Here is a 25,490-nt window from a genome sequence, read left to right on the forward strand (position 1 = left end):
ATAAAGTGAGAAATATCATTGTAGGTGCCTATCGGGCTGGGCTGGTACACAGAATATTTCAAATGTTGCTTTTTGAAAACTCACCACTTCTTTTGTAGATCACCAGTCTCCCGTGAGTGGATCCATCTCCTGGTTCTGTTTCTTAAAGCCTGTGAGAACTGAGTAGGGCATGGGCATTTTTTTTAGCTGCCAGTATTTTGCACAGAGATGTCATGTCTTCCAGTGCCTTAGGGCACGGGGCTGCACAGCCTCACCACGTGCACCCCTCGGCCAGTGCCCCAGGCTTTAGGTCCCTCACACGTGCTTACGATCTCACAGCACCCCTCCTCCTGGTGGGCACCCCAAACTTTCCAAACTTCTCAGGTAGCCTCTTGGGGGTCAAAAAGACAGGCAAGAAACACAGACTTTGAAGAGGAATTTCCCAGCAGCCACTTCTGCTTGTAAAAACATTGGAAGTAGCACTCTCAAAGATACTTTTCTCACCCTATGAATCAATGAATCATGCAATTCTTGGGTTTCATGGGCATCCTGGGCTTGTGTAACGTTTCTTGTTTTCTCACTCCCTGGTGTGCCGTCCCTAAATGTAGCAGTGACAAGCCCGTCCCTGATGGGGAGTGTACCTCCCTGAGGACAGGGAAATACAATCTGTGATCCCATGTGGCTCTAAGCCTCAAGCCAGGCTTCGGCACGGGGAGCTGATTGTCAGGGGAGGGCTAGAGCCTGAAAGGCTCAATGTCTGTGGCTTTTGATGGCTCTTTGAGCGACGGCTCTCTTGTTCATCTCAGCACTGGACCCTGGAAGAGTGATCTAGGGGCATATCACTACTTGGTGCTTTTATAGTCTCCCCTATATGGCGGCGAGGGGTCACTTGCAGGTTATTACACAAGTGGGCTCTTTGTTGCTCTAATTTTTTTCTGGATGCTTCCCCTACTCTTCCTGAATGAACTCTCTGGAATAAGCCAGCCTGGAGTCAAAACTGGCCTTTTTGTACAGGAAAAAACCCTGGCAGTTACCATTCAAATTACAAGATAGAAAAGAGCATAGAGCTTGCAGCTTTGTATAAATGTGTTCAGAGCAGCCTCAGCTATCTTATTTTGTATCTTAGGACGAGGGCAGTGGGAATTCTGCCTTTGGGTTTGACCCTGAATGATGAAGAAGATATTCAAAGCTCTCTATGTGCTACAGTGTTTTCACAGGCCACCTGGTGTAATGGCAAGAGTAGATGTTCAAAGACATAGTGAGTAGTTCAGATCCAACACTCACAATGCACACAACAGCTGCTGCTCTCCTCCCATCTCAGGCATGGTAATTGTGAAACTCCAACCTCTAAATAATGCACTCTTAACTCTGAAAAAGTTTAAGGATGCAGTGCATAAGCAAGAAGCCAGAGCATCTCGTTTTCTGATCTCTCGGCTGGAGCAGAGCAGGCACAGCCTGCTGTGAGGCTGCTCAGCACGTGCTGAGCCCTCCCCTCCCAAGGGAGGGGAAGCACAACCCTGACAGATGGCGAGGGAAGGCCTTAGTCGTATAATCACAGGTATGCATCCAAAGGTGCCATAACGGAGCCTTTGTGTTGTCCCTGCTTTGTGTGAGATTACCAGAAAGCAGGCATGCCTTGCTAAGTGGAGGGAAAACAACCTTGTCATGGGGCACTCGGTCTCTTCGTCATGTCTATGCAATAGCTGGCATGCTGCTCTGCTCCTGTCCTCTGGCCAAGCACGCGTCTTCTGGGGGGGACACACATCTTTATATCCATCATGTTATGCATTTAAGATTGGTTATGAGGTAAATTACGAAGGGCCACCCAACCTTCAAAAGGAGGACTGGCATCTTGCATCTTGTTCTGTACATCTTGAGCAGCCCCTGAAAACACGGTGGCAGAGACTTGGTGGCACTGCTGAGGTCAGCTGAATCTGTCCACAGACCGGGGCTACTGTCAATGGTTGTGCCGTGCATCACCACACTGACAAGAAAAGCCTCTCTGGGGAAAGAGGGAACCATCCAAGGTTTTCTGAGTAACTGATTTGTTGGGTTTTTTATTTGTCTTCTCAGCTGCAAAAAATAAGTGATACTCCACATTGAACTGAGTTTAAAATTTCAGTTAGATAAGTAGTGTGTTTAGGTAAGTGTAGTGAAACGCTTCTTTTGGGATCCATGAGAAAATCAAATTAAATGCTAGAATATTAAACATACCGGAGGAGGAAAAGGTCGCCCTGATCTTCTGTCTGATTCAACCAGAGTGTGCAGCTGGGCTGGAGTCAGGGTCGCCCAGGTCCCCAGGGCTGTATCTCCTGTCAGGACATCCCCTGGTGGTGGCCAGACACATCTTCTGTCAGGTTTGTATGGAAAGCTTAAATGCTGAGCCAGCAGATACAAATAATGGAAGCCAGGATTAAGCTACTGCCTTGGGTGTCTTGCATTTTTGGGCTACAGATTAACCTTAACCTGGTGAGTCAGAAGAGACTGACAGCAGTGTTATTCCCAGTGTTTTCTTCCCTAGATAAATAACACCACTTGGTGAATTTGACTTAACTTCATGAATAACTTTTGGGTTAACTAAAAAAACGTTCTCTAGTAATTTGATAATGATTCAAATGCTTCTTTTGCCAGACTCTCCTGATAGTGCACACTGTGCCTACTCAGTTTCCAGGACACCAGAGAGATAATAATTGCATTTATTCCCCTTGGATAAGAGAGCTGGAAACACTACTGCTCTGTCATCTTGGGTTTCTTTGGATGTCTCATAGGTTGTCAAAATGGATAGGCTGCTGTCCTATGGTTTGCTGTCCCTTATCTTTGAATTAGTGCAGTATCACGGTATATCTTGAATTGTGCCTCATGGTCTCTGACATTTCAGCACTCTCAAATCAAGCTCAAAAGGCAACGAAACGTGGCCACAGCCTCTCTCATTGGCACCTCCACCTCTTGCACAGCCTTGGCTTCAGTCGTCCCTCTCCTGGAGGGACTCTGACAGATGGAGCTGCTGCTGGGCCCTGGGCTGCTGCCAGGGGGACTTCTCTGCAGATCAGTGCCATCCACGTCCAAACCTGTCACTGCCTGAACGACCCTTCAAACCCGGGAAGCTCCTGGGAGGTCTCCCGGGAAGCCAGCCCAAGCCTGTGTGTCTGCACAGTTTGATTTCCTAGCACACCCACGGTAGAAAATGGACTAATGTATGAGAGTAGAGGTACTTAAAGGCACACAGCAACTAATAAAATTGTGCTATAATTTAATAATTGAGAAAGCCTCCTTCTCACGGTAGCTGCCTCTTGTTTTACATGTGCAATGCTATTTCTGAGTCAGGAAAAGCACACCGATTTTGGACTCTGCTAGGAAGAGGTGATTCCAAATGATAAGTGAAATAAAAATCAATTTTTGTTTGTAGACCGTGTTACGTTTAGATAAATATTGATATTAAAAAACACATGTATGTTTACACACTGAAGTATTGTATGAGCTCAAAGAATAATTTACTTTGGCAAATAAACTCTCAGAATGATGAGCATTTTCATTCTCTGAAAAGTTAACCAACTCATAAAAGAGGATGAACAGTAGAACAGGAAAACCTTTAGCTGTATTGAGATGTTGCAGTTATTACACATGTGTGTATCCTGAAATATAATCATACGGTACCTATTCTTTGAATATTTGTTTATGTCTGTTAACTTCCTTAATGGAGTTAAAGGTAATTCAAATTACTGATGTATGTTTCACTTGTTATACTATTCGATTATGATTCTCACTTAAGATTTTATGCTAGAAGTATTAAAATAAAAAAGAAGTGTCATCTCATATGCAACCTCATCTCAAATTATCAAGGAACTTATTAAACATCCTAAGAAACGGGAACTTCTTTTTAGAAGAGTTAATGTAAGCTCTGTACACTTGCTTCATCACACCAGTTATTATACTTCATGGATAATCTGCCTTCATTATTGTATATTTGTTTATAACTTTCTCAGTTTCCTGAATGAAAGGTATAATGATGGTGTTAACAATTCAGATGTTAAGAAGTAATTGTTTTAAACGCAAAGTCATTATTTTTTATTTCATTGTGTAGCTCTTTGATACATAATATATAAATACCTAAGATAAAAAAATCCACACGAACTATATTACTAAATTTTTATGCAGAGCTAGAACCCAATGTAACAAGCAAAACAGGAGACAGATGTAAAATCAGGAAGATAAAAACAAAGGTTAAAAAGAATCAGTAAATTTAATTTTGATAAGCTTTTAAAAATGCAGATGCTTGGACTTTTTATGGAAAAATCTTCTCAGGCTATAAAACAACTAGATTTTTTATGAGTTCAGGATACTTAATGTCATTTTATGTGCTGCTTGCTTACTTGTTTGCTATTCCTGTTAGTTAAATACCATTACTAACGTAGTGAAATAAGCCCAGGGTTAAGACTTCTTAGCTTTTATCCTGACTCTAAGGCTGACATACGCTGTTTGGCCTTTGGCTGATTTAACCTTTCTGTCTGTTTTGCTTTATGGATGAATGAAAGATAGGACTTGAGAAGTGGCTATGAAGAGTAATTATTGCTTGCTATATATACTCCTTTCCTGTATGTTGTGTGCACTGGGATCCTAATTACAAGTGTAAAAACTGTGGTAATTCAAATCCTTGCAAAGGTAACATATTTTTTGTCCTCGATTCTTTCTTTTCTGGCAGCTTCTGTTGAAGAATAATCTTCTATCTGACCTGACATTTTCTTCCTTATTTGAACTGCGATTCTTAATCTCAGCATTTCTGTCTTTAAACAAAGAAATGGTTGCCTACAAGTGGATAGAAATTAATGAAAAAGGCTTTGCTCATTCACTATTTATAAGCTTCTTTTGTGATTTTTTTTTAAATTGGAAACTTTCAACGTGTATTGGTCGTTGCTGATATGTGATAAGGATAACTGAAAAGCTCCCTGGTCCTGTTTGAACAAGGATATATTATGAAAGTTAAGATTGCATTAATTTGCTAAGAGTTTCTGCAGGTTCCACAACATGAAATGTTTCTGTGTTTATTCTGAAGGAAATTTGCTGTCATGACACTTGGTTTAATTCAATAATGTAGAGGCATTTAAAACAGCATTTCCAGCTTTTATGGTAGATTGTTATGTTTCAAAACAGCTTTCAAAATGAGTGAGACAAAGGTAAGACAGGTTAGAAGAGGCTTCCAGGGAATTTGCACAGGACTTACTGAAATATGGGAAGTGTTCTCAGACTTGCCATCAGTTTGCAGTCTCCAGCTTAGGTTTTTCACTGCTTGTGTTCGGCCCATCTTCTTTCCTAGGACTTGTTCTCTGAATACACTTGGTTGCAGCACTGGTGTCATTCAGTGGGGCACATTGGCTCTTCAGGAGCCTTCGCAGTAGATAACAGAGGGAATGAGGAAGAAGAGCTAAGACCTGTCAGTGAGAAATGATTGCTAAGTGACTGACAGTTTAAAGTGCTAAAGAAAAACATTCACTCTTTAAAAGGGAATGTGACCAGAAGCCGAACTGGAGAAAGGCAAGCCTCAGGACACCATAACGTAATGTGTCCGTGCATCCTTCAGCCTGTCTCTGGACTGAGCCTGTCAATGAGCTGCCAATAGTTTGTGAATGGTGAACTTTCAGATAGGTTAGATGTGTCTTTGAAAGTGTGAGTAGTTGTGCAGTGGCATGATTTTTGATTCATATCTAGGAGATTGTTTTGAAATTTGAAATTAAAGTCTTTCCAAACTGAAGTGTCATTCTCTTCCTAAGGATCTTTAAGCATTTCAGATGTGTATGGTCTATGGTCAGTCTATGCTCTTCGCCTGTTGGCTGTCACTTGGGCATTTTTCAAAATTCTTCTGAGATCTGATGAGTAAATATTTCCTGTAGCTGTCAGCAGTCCCGTTAGGCTGCAATGCATGGATGAGGAACACTGTGCAAGAGCGAAATGTTTCTGCTGCAGGGCAAGGTTTAATAACATTGGGTCCTGAGATAGGCTGCTAGGTGCTGAATATGCAGCGAGTTTTTCTAACGTGCTAACGTCTAACCACTCCTACTGAATTACGACGGTTAAGCAAGAGGGGCAGCTGACAAAGAGCGGGAGAAGGGACTGTTAAACTGATGTCAGAGGAAGGTTTTCAGGGACTACAGTGATAATTTCCTGAGTGGAGAAGCAGGAGGAGCAATATAAAAAAAATTTGAAAAACTTTTCAAGGAGGAGACATGGAGGTGGCACCTTATGCAGGAATGTTTTTTCAGGACAAACTAAGACCTAGATATTGTGTATGCTTTCAGCTATAGCTTATGTCTTTTTTCTGCTGCTTCTAAGTTGAGAATAGCCCAAGTGTCCCTTAGATGAGAAACCTCAGTGACCATTAGCTTATCTGGAGAATAGATGACAGTAAGTTTATTAAATTTACTTAAAATTTACCTTATATTTGTTGGAAGGTGAATACTCATCACTTGCACATGTTTGTCTTTGTAATTTGCATGGAATTCTAACTTTAGAAAGAGCTGCAGACATAACAAAATATTAGTAGTGTCAAGCTACGGTAAGCTATTTAGAACTTTGAGGTCCTTAGTTTTCATTAACAGCCACGTGGTTTGGGCATCACGGTAACGTTAGGGCAGACCTGTTAATTTGTCTTTGTTCTGGTGGGCTAGACACAGTTTTTTACATTGATATAATCAACTGGACATGTAGCCGTTCATGAATGCATTCGCATATCAATATACATATTTTTGTAACTTCATAGGATACTGTATTATTTCAGAGTGCCCTTACTATTATAGGCATAAATTATACTGGTGATTATGCTGGTGTAAACATATTTATATTGGCTTAACTGCATCACCACTAGGGTTTTTTGTACCATTTCAGTCAGACTGACATACTTGAAGGTGCTATAAGCTTTAGACACAGACAAAGCCTTAGTGTCATTAGGAGTTAGCCAGCATTGTCTACATAGAGGAAAACAAGGAAATCCATCTGTCCCATCTCTTATGCATTGCAAGTGCTTTCTCTCATCCTTAAACATCTCTTAGTAGAAACTATCTTCATGAGGTGTGAATAAGTACACTTATAAAAATGCAGTGGAAATGGAAATTATGTCATATAGTGAAAGGAACTGAAGCTAAGCATAGTCTCACCTGAAAATTCTCAGTGTAAGTTGTTATCAGTCATACTGGCAATCACAACACTCTTGTGCATTTTGGTAAGTTTGTTTTACTCAGTTGATGTCAGTCGCAGGATTACTTTTGCTTTTGTTCAACAAGAACATGTAACTACCTGATATACAATTAAAAATCTGTTGTATTAGCTTTGTGAAATATAGCCCAATTAATTAAATAGTAGTGTGTCAATTTGTCTGGAGTTGCTTAAAGTGGGCTATGAAATTCTGTAATAAAACATGTAGAAGAAAACAGTTTAATTCACCTGTAAGAGTAGTTCAGTTCTTTATTGGCAGAAGGCTTTCATCTTGGCCATATCGGTAATCTATTCTGTGACAATTACTTAATGACAAGGATTAGTTGTTTATAATTCTGTTAGATAGGCATAATTTTCAGTGACATATTCCTAGGCCAGTTTTCTTTGGGTTGGTTCGTTTTTGTACTTTTCTGTTCCTGTGTGAAAGAAGAGCTACAGATTCAAATTCTAAAATCACACTGCTCCTGTCATGGTATGGACAAACATTATCTCACAAAACAAGTATATTTTCCCTTGTATTTTTCTTCCCCATTTTAACCTGAGCAGAGGGGTTTCAATACAATCTCTCCATCATGAGTATGGAAAGATCATGTTAAAAATAATGAAAGCACTACAGAAAGAAGCCAGCACTGTATTCTGGATATTGTGTAAAGCACTTTGTTGGTGTATTTATTTGAAGGAGTTGCACTTCATCCTGTCCTTTTGTTGCTGAACACACAGAGATTTTGACGGATATGAGCTACATTATACGAACAGTATACTGACTTGAATAGTTCAGAATTTCCAAAGCGAACTCAAGGGAATGGCATATAGAAAAGTAGAGCCTGCAGTCCCATCCTTAGCTATGCTGCCTGTGCAAAAGAGCAGAGAGCCATGCTGCTGCCTCCTTGCTTCCTTTAATTAACATTTGGAGGTGACATTGTCACTGATCATCACTTGTGCTTGGGGAACTGAAAAACCAACAGCTGTAGTTGTACTCCTTGCTGGGAGTACAAAAGAGCCCAAAGACTATTTGTGTCTCCCCATCAGCACCCCTGTAATCATACTATGATATGGATAGTATATCCTTCCTCTCAATAAAAATATGGTTTATTTCCCTCATAGACCACTTTCCACAACTGTAACTACTTTAAGATATCAAATATCTTTATGGCTTTTCTTGACCTCAGTAAACCTTGGCATGCGCTCTGTGAACTGTCCTTTCCCATTTGTAAGGGGCAAGGCACTGATAATGTGGTTCCTAGGTACTAAACATCTTTTTTTTTCCCACACTCTTGGGTTTCTAAGTCCAAAAGAGTCTCGCTCTTCAGCTCAGTCTGCCGTGGAAGTTTGTTTCTCCAAATAGCTCTACCAGGCTCCATTCCTACAAGGGCTGGCTCCTGGTACCCAGGCTAGCTAGTTGTAGGCTACCTCACCTATATTGCACTACATTGCAGTTACCATCACAGGCACATTCTCAGTGTAACTTCATCTGTAAAGGAAGCTGTGTAAGAATTTATGAATGTTGAAAGGGAATGGCGTTGTATGCCACATGAAGCAATCCCAGAAAAAGTGTCTGAATTGCAGTACCTTCATCAGTAGACCACAGATTTACGCTCTCTTGTGTATGCTTCCCCACCTATTTTGTGCTTCTCATATCTAAGCTAGTCCCAGTAACCGCTCCATACAGAAATGTTTGTGGAGCAATTACGCTTTTCTCTTCGTTGTTCATCAGAGCTGTCAGGTTTTAGCCTGTTGCTGTGAAGTTGTGGCTAGACCAACACCAAGGTGCGTGTCCTCCCCATTTGGTATAAGCAGATGCTGTGGACTATCTGGCATCTAATGTGCAAATTGTATGCTGGTATGCATCCTGGTATTTGTCTCCTCTCTAGGTTGTGTTTTGATGTTTTAGATCTACAGGTAATAGCTGTCATGCTACAAATACAGATGGAAGTGAATTGGTTCAGTTTTTAGCAGTAACCGTTTTAGCTTTTAGATGACTACTGGGAAGATTTTATTGTTTAAGACTGTCAAGGATTTATGCATATGTCTATTTCACAGAGAATTTTCAGCCGGTGACAGAAAGTGTAAACTTATATTTACTCCTAATATTACAAAATGCTGTGTGGATGGGCTTTGTGAAACTGCTGCTGGTGACCAGGGGATTGTGCTTTTATTCCAAACTTAGTCTTAGCCCCACAAGTGGATCATGTTCATGTGAAAGGCAAATCAGTTTTCAGAACTGCAAACTCCATCTTTTGATGGGGGTATAGCAAATGCCTCGGTATCTCTGCCACATTTGCAGCCCAGTCTACAATTCTGTGTAAACAATTTTAACAATAAGTGTCGTTTACGTAAGGAAAACTTTTGGCTCCTCTGAGCTTTCAGATGAGTATTAATCAGCCTGTAGATTTTACTAAAATGAGGCTAGCTGCTCCATTCAGCAGAGCTAAACAGGCACAATCACTTTGAGTGAGAAAGGAGGAAAGGTTAATGTGGAGCTGTTGGGTGAAATACAGTCTTTTCAAATTTGCCATCTAGTTCAAGATCATCAGCTCCCCAAATCAGTGTCACAAATAGGGTCATGATCTCAGAATTTAAATGTAAATTGGGTTGTGCATGCCCAGACATAGAGGCCTGAAAGGAAATTTTTGGCTCTGCTGAGCCAGCTCATCAAAAAAAATTTAGCCAATGTGCCTGTGGTTTATAAGTCTCTGATCAAAATGTAAAAGTGATAATTTACTAAATTCCTGCACTTCTAAGCCATACAAAAACCCCAACAGAAATAGCAGAAATTAATTGATGCCAGATGTCATCAGAAGGGTGGGACAAATGTGTGCCAGAGTTCCAGCTACTCCGGCCAAGGCAGCAGCCAAACAAATTAATTTCCTGTATATGCATTCCTCTACTCCATTAGGTACAAGAAGGCCATATATGTGACAATAGTCCCCAAACAGCAGATGAGAATAACAGTAAGATTTTAGCTCAAGTGCACATTGGCTTTAATTATATAACATAGTATGTTTTGCAGTCAGGGTACTAATGAGTTGCTAATTCCCAGTCAGAATAAGAGATTAGATTCCCAGCATATCTATTAACTAGCCAGTCTATTCTATACTGGCTGGAGCCTGCCACTACAACTCCCCCGGGAAATACTTCACTAAGCAAGATGTCCTAGTTGTTTAAATGAGAATGGAATGTGTGATTTAGCCATTTCTGTTCTACCAGCAAAATGTCCTACATGGTGTGAGCCAGTAAGTAAGTGTGTGATCTTTAAGCTGGAGATGTCTGTGCCCAGTAACAACAATTCCCTGATTATGTAAATGAGTTCTTAAAAATGCTTTGCGTTTCTTTAAAGAATCGCAAATATTTCTTTTAATGATGTTAGCTGTCTGGCATTCTGCTTTAATAATTCATACACTTCAGGCATATTTCTTTTCCTTTTGACATACTGTCAAAAAAGAAGGCAAAATCAGTTAAATAATTGAGAACATGTGAACTGCCGTAAACAATCACTCCTGTTTGTTTCTCTGCAGAAAGAAAGGAAGTGAAGGTGGGAGAGTACAATGCTGTGGCTGACACACTGGAAATAATCAACAACAGCATCAGGTTCCAAGGTAAGGAGAGAAAACTGGAAAGACGTACAGGAATGACATGGAGAGCTGCATGTAGTTTGTAAGACTGCATGCTGTTAAAGAACTGTTCTAGGATTTTTAATATCAAAAAGCTGTGACACTGTATAAAGAGAAAGGGAACTGAGCTGTGCTTAAAAAATAGGAGGAGAATTCTGAAAAGAAAATTGCGACGTTTTGATATTGTATAATTTTTTTTTGTTCAATGACCAGGACAAATTCAAATTTATATGTGTACGCAAATGTTCTTTGACATCTCAACAAGCTGCAGATATGTCTTCTATTTCATCTCCACCAACCAATAATGTTCTAATTTCATTCCCATTTCCCACTCCCCCAGTTCATCTCACCTGAAGGATCCTCTCGTGTGCTCTGTGTGCACAATCAAGAAGGAGGTGGTTGTTTTTTCTTTGGGAGGTGTCTGTTAGGCAGTTAGAAAATATGATTTCAAAATACCAAGGCTAGTTTTAATATGACCCATGTGAAAGAGGGCTAGAGAGGGTGTTCAGCCCAGCAGCACTGCCAAGGTCCATAGCAGGCATATAACCCGCGTTGCTGTATCTTCTTGCAGTTTTTTTTTTCTCCTGGCTGCTCCAAAGTTAACATGGGGACTTCCTCTGCCCTCGCAGCAGTACGGGTACTGCTGGAGTACTGGTACTCCAGTACGCCTTTCTGAGCATATCATCATGGCAGCCAGATGTTAACTGAAATAAATTTTTAAGGGACTCTCCTGTCGAATATAGACTTATACATTCTTTTTAAAGCTACCAATTAAGATTTAATCTTGAGCTCTGCTATGGTGCAATTCAGTAATGGAAAGTAAAGTCAGCTTCATGAGATCTGTGTGATTTCCCCTGGGAACGGTGGATGAGTATTGAGCTGCTGTATCCCGTGCTCTACTACACCTTCCTCCAGTGTCCCAACACCCAGGGTTTGCATGAGCATGACTGGAGTTTCACTGCAGTGATCTAATCCATGACTTCTTGTCCATCTGCTGGAGCTTTCCATCTTTCCTTTTGGTATCCTTTGCTGGACTTAAAAGAGCACAGCTACATGCACTTCTCACATCTGTCTGGAGAATGAGGCTTTGGAAATGAAGAGTACAGAATCTGTCCCAGTTGCCAAAGTCTGGGACCCAGCAGATAATTTTTGCTGCAAGGAGGAACTGATAATGTAGTTGAATACTGATTCAATACTATTAATTTCCCGAGAATATATGCAGGATGAACCAAGTAACAGAAGACGGGTTTTGTTCATAACTCCACGCCTTTATGGACAGTAGATGATGGGAAAAATTCTCCATTCAGGCTTTTTTCAGGATCAGATTCCCAGTTCTTGTTCTGACTGCATCTGGTGTTCCTTTCACCCATAGCCTGTCTTAGGTTTGTTTTAAGATGCATTATGTAACTGACAGTGAACCTACTCCATTTACACACCTTAACTTTTCATTGAGGCAGTCATGTATATGGTGTGGAGGACACTGCTGTTACATCTTCCAGGCAGTATAAAAAACTTAGTAACTTTCAGTATTTGAAATGAAGAGCAGTAAATATAGCCCTGTTTAAACCATTGCGTAAAATTGCACACAAGAGAACAATAATTCGTAATATTAGAAGCAATAGAACTGAATGGCCATTACACAAATAAGAAAATACATGTTATAGAATCACTGGTTGTTTATATTTAATAAATACAAGTCATTAATATACTCTGGATATTTTAGATACAGAGGGGTGCGGTTTTTTTTCCTTTAATATTAGTTCTTTTAATTCAGGCATGTGCTTTATTGTATTTTTGGCTTGTTACTTGTTGCCTAATTTTGTGAAGTGTCATGCCCTGAGGTGGGAAGGGGAAAAGGGGAAAATCTCAGCTACTTTTCTCCAATATCAAATCAGCAAATGGTCCCTTGACTGTCACTTTATTGTGATCACCTGAAAGGAAATATTTTGCAGAAATTTTGGGCATAAAGACCAAAGGACAGCAAGTTTCCATTGTCTGAATTTTTTCACCTTAACTGGTATGGATAAAGTTCTCTCTACTTGTACAAAGCCTTGAATATTCCTCTAGGTGCAAAGCAGAAGAGTGGACATGAAATTTAGCTATGGCAGCTGCTAGTCAGTTATTTACAGCTCTGTGATCAGGGGCTCCACAGAGCTCTGCGGGTGCAGCTCTTTTGTGAAACGAAGCTGCTCTGCCCCGCGTGGTCATTCCCGCAGCCCCACGGAGAGCTGATGTGAAAGGACAGGCTCAGGCACTGCAGGGCACACAAATCCCTTTCTGAAGGACGAAAGCGATGCAAAAGGCCTTTTGCCAATCCCCTGCCCCAATGAAAAATTTAGTAAGCAGGTAAAATGGAGTGTGGGAAGTAGGGAATGCAGAGCTTTATTGCAGTTTTCAGAAAGTAATTCTTCTCATTAAACTGAGAAGCCTTTAATTAGTGGGAGCTGACTGTCAATCAAGCACAGGGCTTTAAACATAGTTTTTAAGTTCAGACATTCAAGTCCCCATCTGCAGGGATTTGCAAAGTGGTTCTGTCCCTATAAAACCTTTGCTACCCATTTTTCCACATTGTTCCATTCTGTAGAGTCCTGAGGGCACCAACAGCCCTTCCCCCCCATGCTGGGGCTTCCCACACCCTGCCCACAGCCCAGGACCCCATTTCAGCCCCCCAGGGCCATCAGTCCCTGCCCCAGTGATGCCACACCAAGGCTGGTCTCTAGCTGTGGTACGTATCTAGATAGGCCATGTGACAATGACAGTATGCAGAGAAACCATCCCCTCTGTTTTCTACTCATTCCTCTGTCACTTGTTTCAGGAAAGCATAACCTCCTGGTAAACTTTACAGTCACAGTATGCATTTTAGTGTTTATTTACACCTTAAAATGAGGATCGTTAGCATATATTTTACAGGGTTCTGCATTAGGGTTTTGTTGTGTTTTTTCTTCCAAAGGGGATGCTTACCTGCTCCAGAAATACAAACCTTCTTGTCAATCAATGTGACTAACATATGTCTGTCAAAGTCAATGTTTTAATCAGCTACTGATGTGGTTCACAGTTGCTAAATCTGCTAAATCAAGGTATAGCACTTAGGAGAGGCAAATTTTCTTACAGAAATTCTACATCTGGCTGAGCTTTAGCCTTTTTTTCTTCTTGCAATTCTAGGACTTGAGCCTCCAAAGGACAAAACAATTATACAAGAGGAGCTACGCAAGATCTCCCTGCCTCTCTACAGCATCCTCTCTGCCCTCACCATCCTAGGAATGATAATGGCCAGTGCTTTCTTGTTCTTCAACATCAAAAACAGAAATCAGAAGTAAGGCATTCATGTTACTTCTATCACTATTTCTTTGGTATTTAAATGCCATGTTTGTAGAGTCTGTCATCAATATATATATATATATATATATATGGAAAACATTAAAACTGTGGAAAGACGGTATTTTAGAACTATTTAATCAAAATCACTGTGTAATATATTCATATTGAAACATTATCTATCTGTTAAGACAAGTCCTTTTATACTGTCTGGAAAGTATAATTTTTGTATTTATGTCTGACTGTCTGCTATTAACATTAACGATAGCTAATTAATCCATCAGTAAAATAGGAGGTCTTTTTACTAAACATTCAAAAACCTGAAACAATGCTAGACTTCATAAAACAGCAAATAGTGTGCATGCTTATAGATGTCATAGACTTCTACAAGAAGGGTTATCTGTTTGCCTGGTTACAAAAAGCTCTTCTTTATTGCTCTAATAGCCTAGCAGTAATCCTTTCCTCTTTAATGCACTATTACCTTTTGTCCATAGACTAATAAAGATGTCCAGTCCCTACATGAACAACCTTATTATCCTTGGAGGGATGCTTTCTTATGCATCTATTTTTCTTTTTGGTCTTGATGGATCCTTTGTCTCCGAAAAGACATTTGAGACACTTTGCACAGTAAGTAATTCCCTATATTCTAGCTTAAGATGATCTTGCAGAAAGCTCTGCAAGATATGCAAACAGAAAAGTTCAGTAGTTGGATGTTTCATTTAATTTAATCACTGATTCTCTTAGTACTTTCCTGGGATATTTTCTGCGACCAAATTCTGAAACATACATAAAGCTATATTAGTAGTAGTAGTAGTAAAAGCTTCAGGTGCATTGGGATTTGGCCTCAGACTAAAAGAGTAGATGTACTTTCTTGTTTTGAAATTGTATATATGAAGATGATTTATTAAAGGCTGTGTTTGTAGCATGACAACTAGTAGTATCTGTGAACTTACTATGTTTTCTTTATAGATTCTATATTACTTTATGCTTCTTGACTGCTGCTTGATCAAGTCTTTTTACTAGTCTTTTTGGCTGAATCTCCAAAGACTTCTACTGCTATTTCCAGGCTAGACTATAAACTCACACAAGCCTAGATCCATGTAGAATATATTCAAATTAAATAAAAATAAACAACTCTGAAATATGTCCACCCAGAAACTTGTAATGTCTTAATTGTTTACTGTAGTAAGGATGTTCCTATGGATTGGATTTGCTGCATGAACTGATAGGGGGTTTTGGCTGCTATTGCTTTTTGGCTAGTGTTGGAAGCTGATTGCACACTGCAACCAGGCACCAATTCTGACTACAGTAGGTTTTCAGCTCCAGTGTTAAAGTAATTTGTGTGACAAATAGCAGCATCATTATACAGTAGCTAGACTTCCATGCAAAATTTTGAATATTGTTTGTCATGAATTATCTCATAGAAATCCTGCTTTGACAACAAACTGGAAAGGTTTAAAATGTGAGGACCAAAGACTCAAATACTTTGTCTTGCCATTGCCTACAGTAGTCTTCTACTTTTGTCAGTGCGTCTTTATAATCATTAGTATTATGTGATGCACTCAACCCTTTAAAATGGAGGCTTCCAAACTGAATTCTGGGAGGAGCTTGACTTACAGAATTCTGGTCTTCAGAGGGCATTTCAAAGAAAGGGAAAGAACTTCACTGCAAGGATATTCCTTCCAAACCCAATACAACTAGCATTTACATTTATCAAATATTTTCTCCTCAAAAAATCCTAAAACCATGCTTTGTCCATTGCCTGAGAATATCAGACTTACTCAGAAGTTATCCTCACTATGTTTTTGATCCTTCTTCAGGTCTCTAGAAAAATGCAGTTCACAGCACCTTTGTTTAGGAGTCTGAATTTCTGATGTCATCACTGGACAGAGATAAACTTTACTTCCAGGGAATAATTCAAAGCATAAAAGTTGGATGGCTAAAGCTAGATGATGCAGATATTTCCCAATATTTAAACTGAAATTCTTCATACTGGCTAAAACCATTATAGAAATGAAATATCATGTGACTTGTTCAGTGATACCATTTCAAAACACTGGAGACCTCTTTTGTACATGTCAAGATACATTAGAAGATATAGTATAAGTGAACATATAGGATTTTCTGGGCAAAGTCTTAGCTTCCTTAGTTGGGCCTGGACACAGCTGTATTTTAGACACCTAAACATTAGCAGTAAAAGAAAGAAGGAGAGAATATCCAGTCTTCCTACAGCCAGAGCGCAAATTCGCTATATAGCTAGAAAGAGGCGCCTCAAAGACTTCAAAATCCTGTTCACGTTTCCCAAACTAGGTATATAACTCTCTGAATAAATAGGGGCCAATAGGAAGTGGGAGAAGCCAGCATCCATTTTTTATCCAGCAATTATGCCCTTTTTTGCGAACCAGCTTCTCATGGAGCAGAAGTGTCATGAGGAAGCCTGTTGTTGGTGTCAGTCCCCATTCTTTTCTCACCCTCTGTTGCAGAAGAATCTAGTGGCAGGAGGTGCAAATTTTAGGTCCTGATGTCTCCTCAGCCTTGAGAGTCTTGTATTCAGAACTCCTGACTTCACTGCCAGGCTATAGGCCATCGTATCACTAGGCTACAACCCTCCTCTTGAAGCAGCCAAGCATTGCTGAACAGAAGGAAAGAAAGTGGGAACCAGAGGTACTTCTTATCATGGAGCTGTTCTCAGAAACAGGTTTCCATCCAGATTTAGCTATATAAAACTAAATTTAAGTCCTCCTTTAAATGTGAAACAGCTCAGTCTTTACTCTGAAAATTGAACCACCATCCAGAATCCTGTGTCTCTGAGCTAGAACACTTCAGCTACCTGATTTTTCTCTGATTTGCTTCCCGAAATGTAACCACTACTCTCATATTCTAAATGCCACAAAATTCAAGTGAAGGCTGCTTTTTTCTGTGTTATCTTACATATATCCCTTTTTTTTTTCAGTTTGTATCTGTCACATTATGGTAAGTCTGTTTGCCTGCCTGCCGTAGAGGGAAAGATCTAGACAGGCATTTGAATAACATAACTACTTTACTTAAGTGACCAATAAAAGAAAAGGGTTGGGGACAATACTGTGTTCTTAAAGCCAAACTTTGATTAAGAAGTTTCACCACATGCTTTAAACAGAGATTATTTTTTTTTTAACATAGTTGAATTTTATATCAACAGAGCAGAGTCTGTGAGATTTCTCCTCAGTCTTGGCTTTCCAGGTTTTCAATCCAGTACAGAAGCATTTCTGATTGTGCTTTCCTGTACATGGCTAGTGATGTATCTTATGAATTGCAGCTCTGTCAGGGACTAGTATTACAATCACAGATGCAAGGAACCCTTCAGAAGCAACTTATCAGGAAATTTTTTTCCAACCTCCTCGTCAATAAAACAAATCTTATAAAATTTCCTCCTCCAATTATAATTTTTTCAATGGGATAGCTTATGCTTCTCTTAGAAATCATCTTTATATGGCCACCATTGACTATGGCAATGCACTTTCCCTGTATCTAGAAAACTCTGAATTAATGCTGGGGAATTCATAAATATGGGAGACAAACCCACTTTTCTGTTCAGTAACTCTTCTGTCTTGCCTCCTTTCCCCCCAAAACATCCCCTAAGTGCTGGATACAGCATGTTCATTTGGCGCCATGTCATGAACATCCATCTTTCCATATGGGCAATATGCTTAGTGGTTTCATAAGGACTAATTACAGACACCAGTTCTTATAGGATCAGTCCAGTACAAATTTCTCTTGATCATTTATTTCCCTGGAAATGCATGATTTTGGTTACCCATTCTAGCTGTATTAGAGATTAGTTTAAAATTCCCATTTTATGCAAGACTGTGACTTAGTCTTTAAAAGAACCAGCTACAATGGAGTGTGATCATAAAAAAAACATTGAGCCAAAAAACATGTGGGTATAACTATAATAACTACATCTCAGGCACAGAGAAGAGTCATGTCAATGGAGGGGGATATTTTTTTGTAGGGAAGTAAAAATTTTGATTTAACGTTTATAGGCACATGCATAACTAAAAAGCTGTCATTAGTGTTATCCCCTCTCTACATCAAGTAATCACCTTCTTTGTCTTCTATATTGCAAAAGTGACTAGATCTCACCAGAGCAGCAGTATATACATGATATCTAATTAAATAAACTTGCTATGTTATATATGGTTTCTGTTATCATTCTGTCTTCCAGTTTCATTTTCTGATAACTGTTTGACAACACTTATAGAAGGTCCTTTAATACTCCTGAGTCTACCCACAAAATTCAGGAACAATGGTTTCCAGATTGTGGGTATTACATTCCAAATCTATTGTGTGTACTTCCTCTATAGCACAGTGTTTCTAGCACTGTTTGGAGGGTGAAGTGCTTTGCAATCTCTGGTCTTTTTTGACCTTTCTACAACCTACATTTACATATGGCATATGTTTTACGCTGTAATATTCCAAGGACATTGAAACATGATACAGAATTACACCAGTAACACCTGAAAATTTCAAAGGATTTCTTTGATAAATTGTACTACTCTTTTCCACTCTGTAAGGCACTGGCTGTAGGAGGATGTGGTATATAAGACAATATGCTGAAACACAGAACCAAGTGTTAAATGTACTTAAGAGTCAGCAAAGCACTTTAAACATATGGTCAAATAATTTGCTGAATATGGGGAATTATGTAAGTCTTTGAAACTATATAGTGTTGACTCTGGACTAGAGTGGGTAATTGGTTCCCAGACTAACTCATTTTTATCTTGGTATGCCCATTTTCTATGGGAAAGTAATCAAGTATATTTAACTATCTAATAATTTGTGTTTTTATGGTAAGAATTCATAATACCAAGTGTAGCATTATTTAGTTGCATGTCAGAATTAGAGATTAGGTACCATATTGTAAAACTCCAGTTACATGGAATGAAATCTATCCAAAGCAGTGAATTCTGAGAAAGTGGCCAGTGTATTATAGAACCTTTAAATCATGCCTTACTTAATAACAACTTTATTGGTTGTACAGAAAAAGGAAAAGCAATACAATATTTCATTAAATGCATATGTATGCCAAAGTAGAAAGTTCTTCAGTTACGAGGGAGAGAAAGAGAATGAGAATGATCTTTCTTTGTTTTTAATCTCAGAATTACCATGGTATCACAACAAAAAAGAAGTTAGAAGTAAGGGTGTGAAACGAGATGTGATGCCAACTGGAAAAAATGCAAGCAAGTAGAAAAATAATTGAAAGCATTCATTATATGGAAGAGAGAGACTCGAAATTAGCAATGGCAGTGACATATCCTATGAATAGAGTTTAAGCTGACATACTAAATAGAGATACTTAAAATAGAAAGAATATTAGATATGATCATAATGTTTAGACTTCTGTATCTACCGAGAATTTCACGCTTTACATTTAAGACGAGTAATGTCTTTGCAAGTTGGAACTGCTATGGGATGAAAGGCTACTGTAGCCCTAAGGAGGAGCATAGTGTCCTCTGTCATGCATCTCCTTCAAGTAGGCAAATAAAATGATGTTCATATTCTCTGGATATAACTGATTAGGTTGGGGCTGAAAAGAAGATTGTTTTAAGTACGCCAGGTTGCAGTAAAACGCCCATAGTCTCCACCCAGAAAGGTCTCGTGTATTAGGTAGTAGTAGACTGAAAAGCTCTGCTTCTCCTCAGTCCTGGTAGTCCTGATGTGTAGCAGCACTTTCTCCCGGAGAGTGTGCTGCATTGGGCGATCAGAGTGATAGGGAAGGGGCAAATGATCTGTTTGGAATAGTTCCATATAGGATTCACGCTGTTCTGGGAGATATCTGTTCTGGAGATGGCAATCGTCTTCCAGTCTCCTTTAGAATCCAGAGTTCTGCAAAGGTGTTACATCAAAGATAAGAGGATCTAAGTCTTGCGATTTACACAGTCACTAAAATTAAGCATGCTTTATCTTGTTTATCTCATGAATTAGCATAATTGATATGAATTGCCAGAACCAGGCAGATATTCTGTGAATCCTGGTGATCTCACTGAGCCCTGTTAGTGTTTTGCCTTGGATAAAGTAAACAGACCGCATGAAGGTTTTTGCAGCAGGTTGTTCTCAGGCTTTCAGCTTCCAATCAGTTGCTCTCAGTCATGATGCAGGCATTTGGAAACAGCCTTTGTACAGAAAGAAGGAACGAAATAGTGGGGTAGGGTGGAGAGACAGAAAGAGGGAAGGAAAGAGTAGAGATACCACTGATAAAATCCAGCTACCTACTGCAGTCTGTGACTATCCGGACTATGTTTTTCTCAATCAGACATCCTGAGAAAATGTACATTCATGGCAACAGTAGATGTTATAGACCTTATCTTCTCAAAGGTGTACTTTAAAATGGGACCTTTAAATGTATCCAGATCTTCAGAAGCACTTAGGGGTTTTCGGCTAATATTATTCTTAATTACGGATCATGAACACTTGAAATCTGACTCTGTGTCTTGTAGCAATGTGAAAGGCAGGTTTTGTTCTTTTTTACCAATTTTTCATAGTCACATATCTTCCCCGCTGAGAGAACAGCTAGGCAAGGTGGAACTGCATGATCCACATCAAACGTTTTCTTGGGAAACCCTGAACCTGTGCAAGGTGAGGATTTCAGGGTGGTATAAGAGTGGAGAGACATCCTGAAAACCACATCAAACAGAGACTGAGAGACTGCAGTGAGGAGCAGGGAGGAAAAGCCAGGTGTGAGAGGTTATGGAACGGGTTCCTAGGGATGGGGGCAGGCTGCAGGGTGAGGGGGGTGCTGGGCAATTGGCTAAAACTCTGAAAGTTGTGGAGCCGGCTGACAGCAGCTCTGGAAGCAGGGACTTGCCTTTAATGGTAAAGCAGGGAGAGGGAGAAGATGAACCTTGCATCTATTTATTTATTTCTGCTTTGTCTTCCCTTGTCACTTCAAGTTTTCTCTGTTTAACCATTTTTGGGGGAAGTAACTAAAAGGAAAACGTCTGGGCAGTGCCACCTCAAAGCTGTGGCTGTCTTGGTGTACTAGGGGCAAGAGCCACTTGGACTAGACGTTGTGCTACCAAATAGCATCTAGCCTTGATATTTGGTTAGTAGTTGATGATGTGCTCCTTATTCGTGCCCTTTATGCTCTTTAGGCATTGCTGTAGATTTGGGGGGGGGGGGGTCCCCCCTTTGGACTTTATATTTGCCTAATTCTTTTCCTCAAATTGTTTAATTTTGGCCAGGAATTAAAAAAGCAACAGATAGACACTCAGCTCCTACTGAACTGCAAAAGGATTTGGACCTCTAATCCATTTCTTTGTCTCTGGAAACCATAGCCTTTGTTTGTATTTTTAGTCTGGCCTTTTTCATTTTGCATGTATTCTTTAGTTTATTTCCTACTTAATTGTTTAGCTGTTAATTTTAATCTCCCTTTTCTGTATAATCACTTCCATAATTGTCCTCACTGTCGTTCAGTCTGAGACTGATCTCACTCCTATTTAATTCAAAGGCAGTTCTGTTACTGAGTTTAACATGAGCCTGATCAGCTTCTATTTTAGTAAATGACATTTTCTTGGGGGAAAAAAAAAAAGCAGAGACAAAAGTTACAAGGCTGAATAGATCCTTGAAACAAAATTATTTCATATGCTGGAGCAAATACACCACAACCTTGCCAGGGATTTATTAAGGTAATATTTTTAGAACATTTTGTGTCTCCTTCAGTAGGACAACAGCCAGATTTTAAAGCCCCCTTACAGAATCAGGAGCAATTGTAATATCTTTTACACTACCCATGGATTAATTCTGAAAAATGGACTGAAATATATTAAGAAATCACTACAGGAGATCTCGCAGCATGTGAAGAACCACTGTACTTAATTTATGTGAAAACAGCAGGATTCAATTCTCTAATGTTATTGCCACTTACGTTTTACAAGAACTGTGCTGGTGCCACACAAATTCTAAAGAATGAGTTAAAAGTCATAAATGCTTGTCAAAAAACATTTGATATAAATGAGAAAAGTATAATTCAAATGGATGAACTCATTCTTTGGGGCCTGCCTGTGCTCACACTGGGGATTTGCCATGGTTAACAGAAGCAGGATTAAGCCCTAGTGAAAACTTGTTGAGATTACACATTTTTGTTCATCGTAATTATCCTTTACGTCCCCAGTTTGCCAAGAATAATAGAAGGTGCCTCATTTTCAGCTCATGAGTAGCCCACAGAAATCAACAGAATTGTCTACTTAAAGGTAATTGTGCTCTCCAGGGCTAAACCCACAGCATGGTTTATTCTCACGTTTGTCACTTTTAAGTGCCTAAGCCTAATACTAAGATGCCACCAAGCTGCTCAGCACTAATGTTCAGCTGCAGCCTAATCCTGTGGGCACTGCAGCTTCCAACCTGGTGTGTGTGCGAAACTGCCTAATTATTGATATTCCCAAAAAGAATCAGTCTGAGTCTCATAAACAGCTGGAGAGTGTCTGGAGTATCAAGTCCTTTGAAAGATTTGTTTTTATTAAATAAATTATTTTAAAGAAAGTTTTTATTTAAAGAAACCATTAAAATTAAGGTCTTGAAATGGTAAAAATGATGCTTTCAAGAATCTTAAATCTGAGTGATTCCTCTGCAAGAACATAATCTAAATATTTTGCTAACTGAAGAGAAATTTTTAAAGAACAATGTTTCACTATCCCATTCAAATAACTGTTATTTAAAAAAAAAAAAAAGTCACCTGGACAGGTGATAAGAAGTTTGTAGCTTTTTATGCAGCACATGGAAGTTCTTTGTGCTGACATTTGGTTTTCTTTATTCTTCATTCTGAGTTTTTAATCCCATCTTCTTCTTGTTTGCTTGATATTGGCAAACTGGATTAGTATAGCAAATTTAAAGCTCCAACACCAAAAAAGAGAATGTGTAGTATATTCAGTTCAGAGGGTTGTTATTTTTTTTTTCTTTCAACTTAACAGAGGAGTAAAATGCATCACTTTCTTGATCCACTGCATTTGAAATTTTTATTATTGCTTTCATGAGCTCAATACCTTCCCAGGCATTCCTTGTCAGTTCATGACTGTGTGGTCTTCTGAATGCATATGCAGTGGTGCTCAAATATGGAAAATAATGGAACTTCTTTAAAAGTGAAACTTTTTAGCTTTCATCAATTCAGTCCATTTTCCAAGATAACCTTATTTTATAATTTTATATAGAATTGTAATTGTATTAAAATAAATTATGTTAAATAAATTCAAATAATATTCTTGTTTATCTGAAAGTTAATAGTACCTAAAATAGTGTTTTTGTTTGTAAGCTTCATTCTTAGAATATATAATCAAGGAGAGACTTTTACTTCTTTGTTCAGGATGTTTCTGATGCTTTCACCACTTACTAATTTCCCCTTACTAATTCATTGTTCACCGTTAGATGGCTTCTTTTATTAATAATGAGTTGTAATATCAAATAACTTTGTAGGAGTGTTGCACAGATATATAAATAGTAACCACTTCACCATTCACAAACAAGATGATGGGAAAGGTGCAGATAGATTTGTGTGAAGATATCAAATAGCAGCGTTCAAAATGTAGGCTAGCCAGCTAAAGCTCAAGGTTGAGAGGAAATATGACTCAAATTGAAGTAACTTTTATATAAGGCTGTTAAGCTGTCAGTGCTTATTATATGAAGGAAGAATAGTCTTACTTAAAAAAAATAAAAGAACTTTAGCACCTTATGGATAGGTTTAAAATGGAGGCTTTTTGTTGCAAAGGGAAGTTGAAAAGAAATGCTTCTGCAAGATGTAAGGAGCATCTTGTTCATAAATGCAGTGGCTCTTTAGCTGAAACTTACAACGTTTGTTTAAACATTAATATTTGACAAAGATGGATTTTTGTTTGTTTTAAATAAACATCATATCTGTTCCAAGTCTGGAAAATTACCCAGAATGGTCTGTTTCTTTGTGGAGACATTTTCAGTGTTTGGTGGTCGTCAACTGTGTTGTCCACTAAATAAATGATTTCTAGCTTTTTCAGCTATCACAAGTAATGCACCCCTAAGAGCTTCTATCAAGTAATTTATAAAAAGCACAAATTCCAATCACGGGTGCATACATAGTATTTTCAAAAATAGACCCTAAACCAAAACAGTGTAGGAAATATAAAGAAAAGAGCATTAGGAAACTGCATTTTAGCGTCTGCATAGACATACTTAATTGTTGTATACCAAACAATATTATCTCCTTTGACACTTGCATGTTGTCTTTGAATGACAGAGAAACAAAAAATTTGTAGGAGATATTCAGTTAGTGAAAACATCTTATTCAAAAAAAGAAGTAACCAAGAAATATAAGCAGATAATTGAAGGTATATCCTAACATTCAGTGAAGGCGTGAGGAATTTTGTAATGACCTAACCTTTTAAGAAAAAGATAAACAGTAGCTAGTTTTATGAATTATTCTTCTATAGGAGCATAGGAATGTTTTCACGTTTTGTGTCTAGTTTGGAGGAGGAATTTGAATGCAAGTTTCCCGTCTTCTAAGGAGATGCCTTTCCTGCTTGCTTGGTGGGTGCTGGGGGGAGGGTGATCTTCCTCAGCCTCCTCTGTTGAAATGCATCATTAAAAACTTCCAACATGAGAGAATTACTGATCGATTGTGGAACATCATGGTCATGCTCTCCAATTATTGGTGTTATTTTTATCATGTTCTTTCAAATGAGTGGGATTTGGAGGTATAATACATTTAAGAACATAAATGGGCAGATATATGAATTTCAGAGGCTTTTGCTGTTTTCTAAATTTTTCATTTTGCTGGCTGCATTAATGAATTATAGCAGACAAATTCGAGGTCATTTTCTTCAAAATTAAAAATTTATTTTCATCTGAAACTTATCATCTCATTCTTAGCACCAGTGATCTCATTTTGACAAAATCTCCTGATATCTTTAAGCCAGAGTGTTTCCAATATAGCCAATAGTTATATTATTCTAATTTGCATAATCCAGATCAGGAATACATGAAACTTTTTGAACCAGACATGATAAAAATAATATTTTTCTGAATATTGAGTTAGAAACATATTATGAGCATAATTGAATTTATTACTATTCCCAAGAGCCAATTACTCTTTCAGTGAGAACAAAACAGGGTCTTATTAGAGACATGAAAATACCATGTATCTGTTTGCCAAATATATCACTAAATTGTACACAAAAGAGCTGAATACTTATTAATAGCAGCAAAAAGATTGAATACTAAGAATGGTTATCACAGCTCCGTCGATGTGAAGTCAAAAAAAGATGTAACTGGCTAATACGAACATGTTGATATGAAACGTATTTTTCAAATCACTCAGAGCTGATCTAACTGTGGTTTTACTGAATTATTAGCATAATGTATGATAACGGATAACAAGCAGAC

At 38.7% G+C, this 25,490-nt stretch overlaps 1 protein-coding gene across 1 annotated transcript in view; it reads left to right on the top strand.

The window, feature by feature from the left end:
• Positions 1–25,490, top strand: part of GABBR2 (gamma-aminobutyric acid type B receptor subunit 2) — a 497,107-nt gene that overhangs the window by 311,798 nt on the left and 159,819 nt on the right. The window contains exons 9-11 of the mRNA XM_075494175.1: positions 10,698–10,778; positions 13,956–14,106; positions 14,603–14,735. Coding sequence (XP_075350290.1) covers positions 10,698–10,778; positions 13,956–14,106; positions 14,603–14,735 — 365 coding nt within the window. The remainder of the gene's footprint in view (positions 1–10,697; positions 10,779–13,955; positions 14,107–14,602; positions 14,736–25,490) is intronic.

This window comes from Mycteria americana, chromosome 2, assembly GCF_035582795.1.
Source record: "Mycteria americana isolate JAX WOST 10 ecotype Jacksonville Zoo and Gardens chromosome 2, USCA_MyAme_1.0, whole genome shotgun sequence".
Taxonomy (NCBI): domain Eukaryota; kingdom Metazoa; phylum Chordata; class Aves; order Ciconiiformes; family Ciconiidae; genus Mycteria; species Mycteria americana.